Source organism: Dendrobium catenatum, unplaced genomic scaffold, assembly GCF_001605985.2.
Source record: "Dendrobium catenatum unplaced genomic scaffold, ASM160598v2 original_scaffold_27042, whole genome shotgun sequence".
Lineage (NCBI taxonomy): Eukaryota > Viridiplantae > Streptophyta > Magnoliopsida > Asparagales > Orchidaceae > Dendrobium > Dendrobium catenatum.
In genome coordinates this window covers 842,456-853,364 of record NW_021345501.1, presented here as the reverse complement: position 1 = coordinate 853,364, position 10,909 = coordinate 842,456, and the positions used below count along the sequence as shown (strand labels likewise).

At 33.7% G+C, this 10,909-nt stretch overlaps 1 protein-coding gene across 1 annotated transcript; it reads right to left on the bottom strand.

Moving 5' to 3' along the window:
• Positions 1-915: 915 nt before the first annotated feature.
• On the bottom strand, positions 916-10,589 carry LOC110112851 (U11/U12 small nuclear ribonucleoprotein 25 kDa protein). The gene is made up of 4 exons (XM_028691626.1): positions 10,095-10,589; positions 9,915-10,020; positions 9,547-9,646; positions 916-1,558 (listed from the first exon to the last, which is right to left on the bottom strand). Exons 1-4 carry the CDS (start codon positions 10,309-10,311, stop codon positions 1,463-1,465), a joined length of 519 nt encoding a protein of 172 aa, XP_028547459.1. The 5' UTR covers positions 10,312-10,589; the 3' UTR covers positions 916-1,462.
• Between the last annotated feature and the right edge of the window lie 320 nt (positions 10,590-10,909).

Here is a 10,909-nt window from a genome sequence, read left to right as displayed (position 1 = left end):
TATTATTTCATTAATGCAATATATATATTGTGTTATAGCTCTTGAATTGCACTATATGTTATGTATGTTGTGTTAAATCTCTTAGAATGCATTATATTATGTTATGAATTATTATCTCTCTTATAATATGTTGTGCAGTTATTGTGGTTGCACTCATTTAGCTGTATCAACATTATAATCTATTATGTTATAATTCACATTCAAACATTCTTTGAACCTATGTCGAACCTTATTCGAAACTATATCAATATATTTTCAAACTATGTTCAAAACTTGCTTAAGCTTAATTTGATCGTTCTAATATGATTCGATGTAGATTCGAATAAGATTCAAACATAAACTCAAATATAGCTAAAAATAAGTTCAAATCTTGTTCGAACGAATAATGGCTACAACAATTTTAAATAAATAAACTATGGTCAAAAGTGGGGGTATTATGATCCGAAATAATTTTTTTGATACATTTCTCTAAGAAATAAACAACGAACAAATTTTATTCAATTATTATTATTATGGGGCATATACAATAAAATTTTCCTAAATATATAAATAACTCATTATTCTAAATTTAGTCAACCATCAACATTTAATTCTTATAAAAGCTTAATTATTTTTTCTCCACTTTGCAACGAGAAGAGTTTTAGAAATGGAATTACATACTATTTGGGTAAAAAAATAAATAGAAAAGCATAAATCAAATCAAACAAACACCACATTTAAGTGGTGCCCACAGATATTGAGATCATCTAGGTTTTAATTACGCCTGAATCTACACTGAAATGGAAGCTTAGCTCCACAAGTCACCTAATAAGAAAAAGATAAAAAAAAAAACGTTACTTCCTAATGACAGCTCAAAGAAGCAAGCAATGCAAGTTTAGAATGCATGTAATTATGACCTTCTACGCTGTAATGGCATCTTGCAAACAGCAAAGTATATAAGATATTACTTTTACAAACAGATCATACTCAGAAATACTATTTCAGCTGAATTTTGACTAGTCACAAGTCACTAGCATCAACAGCGAGAACTCTGATTTTGAGTGAAGATCACTTGGTAATCAGATTATTGACTAAGATTGAATTCAGATGGAAATAAACAAACTGAAAAACCAACTTTTGACGCAGAATGAACATAAATAAGAAAAAAAACAAGCCAAACCTGATTCAAACGAGATCATAGTCGAATAGCTTTGAGTTGATCTTATTCTGAGGTTAAATCGGAACATTACAGTGCAAATAAGTAGGAATCAAAATCAAAAGATCTTCCAGAAAGTTGCAGACGTCAAGATGAAAAGTTGCATTCAACAAACTTAAGCTGCATCAAGTGGATGATCGATTGGTTTAGCTCTGGAAGATAATATTGAAGGCCAATGATTTCTGGTTTCAAATTTCGGCTTGTGAAAAAAAATCTACTAACAGGACGGCTTGTTCTAGAAACAATTAGAGTCCTTTGACCACCTTGTCAAGATCTCTTGCTAAGACCATGGAAGAATCGATGCTTCCTTCTTCGGGAATGCTTCTGAGATAGCTTAGAAGTCACAAAAGGAAAAAAATGAACCTGTAAGAACAGTGACGGTAAACTTGTTATGGATTATGGTATAGAACTCTTAAAATAGTGCACAAAGTAATCCATAAGTGGGGCATTTAACTTGAAAATGATGCAGTTAGAATTGTTATTTACTCCTATGTGCCTTAACAACTTCTTAACAGAAGGCAACATCCAGAAGTATATGATTCACATATATGAACCAAATCAAAAGCAGTTCACATACCCAAAAAATATGCACAATTACTGTGAGGGTAGAATTCCGCAACATCTGACACGGATTTTGCGGATAATAAATTCAAAGGCAAAGATGCATGAATCTCAAAGCACCAAGAATGGTCTGAAAATAAGCTTAGCAAGCTGAATCGAGGAAATCCAACCGAACTTTGGGGTTTGTGTGGGGAGTAGGCAGTATGTAATGAGTGTGCGTATGGAGTATCAACCTGGAGGCACACGTTCTCCTCCTAATAGATGCAGATGACAACCGCGATCACCATGGTGGCCTGCTTGTGAAGAATCTCAAGGTTTTTCTGATAGGAAATACTTGAGTTCGCAAGTAACCCTAAGGGTAATACTTGAGTTCGCAAGCAAACCTATCACCAATAGGTGAAAAAAAGCGAGAATAGCACAAAATCTGGGAGAAATAAGCACAAACGATAGATTGCAATAAGAAAATTAAAGCCAAACAAAAACGGAAACAAGATACAAGAGATCCTCAATTCGAGAGGAGGATCGTCTCTCCCAAATCTCTAGACAAGAGAGTCTAGAGCCCATTTCGCCAAAGAATCTTAATAGAGAACAAATCAAAACATAACCTCACCCTAAAACATCTCATGCTCTTTAATACATAAACTTTCATAATCTAATCTCATTCCCAAGCACTAGCCGCCACCCCACCCCCCCTTCAATTTTGAATTCAATTGGCCTAGTGGGGCCCACTATTGTGGGCGGCAAGAAGCAAGGAAGGCGGCACTTGTCCGCCTCTTGTAGACCTGAGCCGACTGGGTCAGTTCAGGTTGAACCGGCCTAACGTTGTCACTTCCAAATTATCCTGAGATATGTAGCAAGACTATTCGTTGTAAGACTTAAAAGAAAAAAAATTGCAAAATTCCAAAGTATGCCCAAAAAAGAGAAAACCTAACTTCATATATTTTTTATGGCATATGAGCAAATATATTTATAAGTACAATAGTAGGTTTACCTGATAATCTAATATAAACTACACAAAAAACATAGGGCAAAAAAGGAAAATCATGTTCATCCTTTTAGGCCCAATAATGAAGGATTCTTAAAGCTCTAGAGTTCACTTATGCAATATAGGATGAGATGCACAATGAAAGAACAAAAGAGTCGCAATTCGCAATATGATAACTCTCAACTTCTATAAAATGTAGTCACCTTAAATGCAAAAATAACAAACATGATTCTTTCATTCCAAATAATAATGTAATAATGACCCAAATGTGAAATTTCATGAGAAAAAAAAAAACTGAGAAAAATAAAATTTAACAACGGTTAAGATTCACAGGATAAAAAAAAATGGCATCCATAACATATGATAACTTCAATCACACAAATGTACAGTAAGTCATTGAACAAGTTAACAAAAATAACCAGGATAAAAATCACCAAATAAAAGATTTCTCATATCAATAGGAAGAGATACGTCCCCAAAAGTAATTATCAAGGCCTACAAACACTAGAAAGAATTCACATCCACAATATACAAAAGTTTAAGAGGGTTATTGAATCATTAATTGAATATTACATGTCTTATGGGTTCTATTTGTAACACAAGTACACTTGCTTTCAAAATCCATCAAATTATGGTCAAATACAATAATTTTTATGGATTCCAGCACAAAGGAAAAGGGAAAGCTGGCAATCAACACATCGAAAACTAAGAAAAACCATAAAGGAAGGTCCTGCTCGGGTGCCATAGTGCCAGGTCAAAGGAACCAAAAAAGGGAATCGTAGCTATACTGTGAAAAATAGAGGTTACAAAAGGAAAAGCTGCGAAAGGAAATGTGTTGCCCCATATATGCACTGGTAAGAGGTATATGGGAAGACAGGAAGCAAAGCAACAGTCGTAAGAAGAAAAGAACGAAGATGATAGTAGAAAACAATAAAAGTGGACAACGGGAACAGCGAGAAACATAACTCAGCAGAGGGATGCACAAAATAGTGGGAAACTACACAGTAACAACATGAAATAAGTAGAAAAATTTATGCTCCACCCAATACTTCTCAAACTCAGCAACTGTTGAACTGAATTTGAACAGAAAACATACTGCATTTCGAATTCTTGGGTTAACACAAAAAACTTGTAGCAGTGAACTAATTCCAGTAAGATAATTCAAATAATAGAGAATGCATCTCATGTATTTGATATCTACCATCAATAATGGACACAATCTTATTATCTATAATAGCTTTAGGAACAAGTTAAGTAGGCCTATTTATTAAGGTGTTAGATGTGAATTTACAAAGAGGGGATGGAAAGAGAGGAATCCATGATACCATCAGTAGGTTAATGAAATGAAATCAAATTAGATGCGTTGAAGATTAGACTGATAACAACGTTTACCAGGATTTCTAATTGTGAGCAGTGGTGACAATGCAATGTAATACTTTATATTTGATACATCATTAAAAAATTCACTCAATCCAGGGTCATCTAAACTCTATTTTCAACAAATTTACAGTCAAATTAAACATCTCAATGATATGAACCCAACAACACCAAAAGTGATCCAATTTGACTTCAAATGCCTCTAAATGCTTATGAAATATAAATATTTTCAAATGACTTTAAAATCTCTAATGATGGCTATGTTGATAGAAAATCTCAATCGGAGGGGACCGCAAACTTTTAAAATATCTCTCATACTCATAAAATATAAGCATTTAAAGTGACAATAAGGTTACCCCGATGATGGTCGTATTGAATGCAAATCTCAATCGGATGGGTTAACTCTCAAAGACCTATTAAAGATTTAAAACTCTACATTTATCAATGATATTAACATATTTAAAACTGAAATTAATTATCAAACACTTGAAGCAAAAATCAATCCACCCTCCACAACAGTTTGTTGAGGTGGACAAGTTTGAAAATCACTTCAGCTCACAAAGAGCGAATGCCTAGTCGAGAATATCACTATAATTCATTCACAAATTATCTCTTGTCAGTAAGAACATGACATGTGTCCTCTAAACTGTGATTTTGCCACCAAATGACACCACAAGTAAACAATTATGATCGGGACCCTCTAACCGGATGATTTTGTCGTCAAATGGTACACTAAATTACGGTCATGGTTAGTATATTCCCCAATGGCTTTAAATCATTGATTAATAAATCAATATGGTATGACTGATAGAATACAAAGCCTTCTATTAGCTAAATTGGATTCAAATTTATCCCCTCAGACAAACATTCACCACAAGTCTACAAGGTACCCTTAGACAAAGCAACTCATGACTGCCGACAAGGATCCTGTTAGGTTCCACTTGAATATTCCAAGTGATTCCTATCGGATTCTTGCCAAAACACAATTATTCCACTGTTTTCAATAGAAAACAGCCACCAAACAGTAGAAAAACTGAGAGAATAAGGAGAAAACGTTGGAGCCCGGACCGGCTGGGCCGGTCCAGGTTGGGCCGGTCCAGGCTGGACCGGCATAACAGATCCTTCAGTCAAAGGTCAGATTGGGTTGACTACCTCCTCTGACTAAGTATACTAGAGATCATAATAACCCAGGACGACGGAACCATGGGATCTTGATATGGTTCATCTTCATTCCCCCCATCATCCACTTTAAGTGCACGGTGATATAAATTTCAATTTTCAAATATCAAATTCTACTGCTACTATACACCATATACTATGTATCTGTTTAATGACTAGCCTTAATCGAAAGTTCTCTCTCATTATCGGAAGGGGTAATTAACTATAGGGGCTTGCGCCTATAAGAACCTGAACTCAGATCATAAAGTCCTCATAAATGAGGGCGAAATCTTATTATTGACACTATCTCTTTAAAGAAGTGAAACCCAATCACCTTAATTTGCATGGTGTAAGATGACAATAACTATAGGTTTCAGCGGGCTTATTGTCGGTTCCATCATAATGTTTTAGCAAAAAAGTGCATTCTTGTAAGAATTCAACTCATTTAGCATGCCAATCTCCTAATTTATTTTTTGGAGTATAAATATTTCAGAACCAGATGATTTACATATAGGAAAAATTCCTTAAACAACAAATTATGCCTATAAAATAAAACTGAATGTAAAATAGCATAAAATTCTCAATCATAGTAATTGAAATATTAATATTTTACTTCATTTAACTTCTCACTAAAACAATGTACAACTTGACTCAAAACTCCTCAAATTCCTATGCTAGATGCATCAAACGAAACATCATAAATTTTCTTAAAGTTGGCTAATATTAGTGCCTCCTCAAATTCCTATGCTAGATGCATCAAACGAAACATCATAAATTTTATTACAGTTGGCTGATCTTAGTGCATAGGTGCATAATTAAATATTTCCTTAATGTCACACTGAAGGCAAGCTCAGAAAAATTCTTCAATGTAAATTCCCCTTTCATAAGGCAATTAGTGATTTATGCCAACAAAACCCACTTATAAATAACAGGTAAAAATAGCAAAATCATGATAACTCTAAATATCGTCATATTATAAGTTATGACCAATCACTAATCACTTTAACCTTATCAAGATCAATAACTAAGCTATCAGTGTACTCTATAAATCCTAAAAATCTAACAGATGTGGTGATTGAAAATCATTTTTTTTATTTAGATACAATTCTTATATTCCAACTTCCCGAAGGCTTTTCCAAAATGTTCTAAGTGCCCTCTTTAGATTTGTTCTAAGTTAAAATATATTTAAAGTATACAACAAGAAATTTTCTCATAAAACATCGAACATGGTTCATAATTGTAATGAAAGCACTCAAGGCGTTAGTTAATTTGAAAGGCATCATTAATTATTCATCTTAAAAGCAATATTCCATTCATCCCCTTCTCTTATCCTTACTTGATGGTAACCACTCCTGAAATCAATTTTTGAGAAAATAATAACCTAAAACATTATATCTAACACATCATATAATCACGATATGGAGAATTGACACTTGACGGTGATTTTAATATTGCTTAACTATCCATACATTCTCCAAGTCTTTCTCTTCTTAGGTGTAAGTAATGTATGCCAACGCATGGACTCATACTCTCACTAATTGATTCTTTCCAAAGTAATTCATCGATCTATCTTTTAAGTTCAAACTATTCATAAAGCTCAATTTATTATGTGATAAACTAAGCACTGATGGATGATCCATGAACCAAATCAATAGCACGCCGCATATCCATAAGTAGTAGTAATTTATCAAATAGTTTGTTAATGCACTGTTCCTTAAATTCATCAAACGTTGATATACCCTCAGTCATCTTGATTTTCAAATCAACAGCAATCAAGCATATAGATTACTCCTTTAGCTCTATTTCTCTATCACAAAAGCATGGCAGCTTATAAAATGCAAATGTTTCTTTTGTTTGTTTGAAGGACTTGAATGTTTTAATAGGACTCTTATTTGGCAGGTTTAAAAACTATCCTCCACCCATTTACCTTAAACGCATAAGCACTGGACTTTCCAAAATATGTCACATCTAAATCATACAGTCAAGGTCAACAAAAAATGATGTATGATATATATAGATAAGAAATTACATCATATCTTATCATTAAAGGTAGCAAGTTCAATGAGTACCAAGCATCTTTGAGTTACTGAAATTGCAAACTTATATACCTAAGCTACTTTATACAGTTATGGGTGCAATTTAGCCTTTAATTCACGTGTTCAATGGCAATTTTGGAAACAACATTCATATAACTTTCACTATCAATAATAAGTTTATAGTGTTTCACATTGCTTAAAATACATTTGCAATATTGAAATTATTTTCCAATCAAGTTCCACCTAAGTATGGAAATAATGCCTCACATGACATCAAAAAAATTCTCAAATTAAGCATTTTCAAAAGCATTGATCTCCTTGTTGAATTCATGCATATCTTCTCCTTTTTCATCCTCATTCTCTTCTTCTTCAACATTAATATGTAAGTTTATACATGTGCACTCACTACAAAGTGACCCCTTATGTGACATCCAAAATAAGACTAGCAAAAATCTTGGATCCAAAGCAATAGCTACCAACTTTTCTTATGATTCTTTATCGGTGGTAATGCTACAATTTTTAGATGCAATTGTTTTAGTTTGATTACTTAAGCAATAATAAGTGTTCCAAATATATGAAAGGATTCTTCAAGGCGCAAGAAATTTTAGTAGTTATTCGAAATTAAAACAAGTTGAAAAGTTTGCTCAAACGGATTACCGTTACGTGGTGTCCTATCTCTTTTTAAGTTCAAAGCATCATTTTTTTAACCTCATAAATTTTAAAACGTAACAATAATTCTTCAACCTTGTTTATGTAATAGCTGCAATCCTGGTAATTTGTTTCAATAAGTTAAATTCATCAAGTATTTGATCTTAGTAGAATTAACGATAGGTACTTTTCTTTTAAAAGTTGTTTTATTTCAGCCCATTTATTTGTAGGCTCTAGCTCTGATCTCTCTCCTTCTCCCCCCATACTCATCTAGTACATTTAAATTTGCCAAGTTAGTTTGAGTTTAACAAGCGTTGCCACTCACTAGAAATCATTTATCAAAAAAAAAAAAAACAATTTATCCACATACATTAGCGAATTAGTAAAAACTTCATGATTTAGATTTCAAGAAAAAAAGACTTCATAATTTATTCTCCCATTGAATGTAGATGCATCAACTTGGTGAAAAAGATCTACTTTCCATGCAGCTCAACATAAAATCAAATCCAAATAGTGAGAAAAGGTTCAAGATGATTACGATGATGATTCATTTTTCATCTAAAACTTAATACAGTTACTTTGGAAACCAATACTATAGGCATCACAAAATCATTATCTTGTTGCGTTAACAGGGACACCACATTTAGACTATCTTGCTCATCAATTAAGAAAAATAAAAACACCTCCAGAATAACATGCCAAATAAGATTAATGTGCATCAAAACTCTTAAGTTTAATCAACCAGTTAAGTACTAAAACATTATAAAACAGCTACTCATTTAGATCATCAGTAAAGGCATTATGAATGAGAGTCATCATATTATAGATCCACTCTTCTCTGTGACAATGTCAAACTAGCCATTTGAATACATAACGTGGGTGCTTACAATGTTTCACTGAATCTTTCTTTGGACAGGACCAATTGATATTGAATTATGAACGCTACTTAAAAAAGACCATCGGTTGGCTACATGAAATAATTGTAATTGTTCATTGTTCAAAGATTGCTTGTAAAAAAATGAATTAGTTCATGGAAAAATTAGAATAGCATTAAAAAAAACAATTTCTCATTTGTAATAAACCAGCTATAAAATTTTTGTTGATTCCCTCATCTCATCATCATTTCATCCATTTAACAGTAGAATCCAGCAGCTTGTATGTCAATTGAAGTTGTTATTTTCATTGTTTCACCACTTTTAACATATTTTCTAAATTCAACCTGGAATACTTTCAAACATTCAAAAAAGAATTTGGAAAATCCAAATTACAAATACATTAGATATCTGATATCTGAGTCTTAGATCGGAGGTCATTATGCTTGCATAGCAACTCAAGCCCAAATAAATCTACACTTAAAAGACGTTGTTACAAGGAAAGAGGTGTTCATCTTTACAATTGCTCAAATGTTAAGGGAACATATTATAAATGCTACTGCATACAAAAGTCAGGAAAAATGAGCACGATTGCAGATTCTGATCATAAGTAACCATTGAAGCAAGTGAAACTGTAGCATAAAAGAACTCACCATTTTGAGAATTCAACAAAAGGGAAATAATTCTTTATATGCTTTACATAGCAGAACTAACCTTGGAATTGTTTCGAAGGCCATAGTTAGAAAGTAAAGAGGCGTCATCAAGAAGCTTCTCATTATGATGACATAGGCAATAGTTAGCCCAGACATGCCTCCTGTACTTAGTACAATAAGATCTTAGTAACAATCAAGTGGTTTAATCGCATCAAAAACATAAAATCATAGGATTGGGAAAGATGGGAAGAAAATATAGGAAATCTATTGCTGGGAACATTCGTGCAATATAGACAATGAACTGTGTCAAGTAAGGCCCAAAACATAATAAGTTGCTAGTATTAACGGCAGGAAAGATAATGAACTACGCAATGTTTAATTTAAAAAAAAAACAATTAATAAAATCTTAAATCCACTGTACAATAATACCATGATATATGCCTGTGACCCATTTGTCCTTGCTCGATCTCATTCGTTTTCCTTTCAACAGCCATTTTCAAGTCCTTAACAGTGGATGAATTTAGAACTGCAATATCTGGAAACAAAAAAGCAAACAAATAAACTTTGAGGATAAATTTATTTCTAATTCATACAAAGAGAAATACTGACCAAAATGGGTGTTGTCCATCTTAACAACAGTTAATTTCATAGCACTGCCAAGCTCCAAGTTGATTAAAGTTTCGACATCTGTAACCGTGGGTTTCTTCGGAACGTCAGCCAAAATTGGATCATCGAGTAGAGCTGAGAGCATCGACTGCAGGCGAGCTCTCTTGGTGACGGCGTTGCTGTAAGCAAGAGCCTCTTCGCCTTTTGATCCCGACTCCATTCTATCGAAGAAGCAAAGTGAGAGGAGCGTCGACAGGTGAAGAGTCGGGCTGAAGAATGTAGGAGGGGTGATATGGGTAGGATAGAATTGATAGATTCTTATTCTCAACGAGGATACAACCGCTTCGGTTGAAGTCTCAAAGAACAAAGATTGAAAGATGTATGATTTCAACGCTGAATAGCTTGCCGCAGTTCAAACGGAAGATCCAGAGAGCAGAGAGCAGAGAGCAGAGATCAGTTGATTGCTAGGGTTTCGAAGTACCGAACGCATCCGGCATTATTATTACTCGTCACATTGTACTTTTTAAAAAAAATACATAATACAGCCATACAGGCTCGATTATGTCATAGTGTCAGTTTACAGTAGCTTTTCAACCCAAATGGCCACTGATATAGGTTTTGAGTATCGGTGTCAATATTTGACATAGTCTGGAAATTCAATTTGAATTAGATTCAAAAATTTTGGATTAGGGTTAATCCGGACCCAAAATTGGTCGAGTTCGGGTTCAATAATTCGGCTCGTTTCAAAAATCTGGTTAGGTTCGGGTTGACCCTTTGACCTGAAATTGACCCGATTTGACTCGTTCTTACCCGAAAAC

Bases quoted from the DNA above. Each gene is read 5' to 3' on its own strand.
- LOC110112851 (XM_028691626.1), bottom strand. From the start codon at position 10,311: ATGGAGTCGGGATCAAAAGGCGAAGAGGCTCTTGCTTACAGCAACGCC. The intron at 10,021-10,094 runs GTCAGTATTTCT...TTTTGTTTCCAG, and splicing joins GATGGACAACACCCATTTTG to ATATTGCAGTTCTAAATTCA. The intron at 1,559-9,546 runs GTTAGTTCTGCT...CTGTTCTTACAG, and splicing joins GCCTTCGAAACAATTCCAAG to GTTCATTTTTTTCCTTTTGT.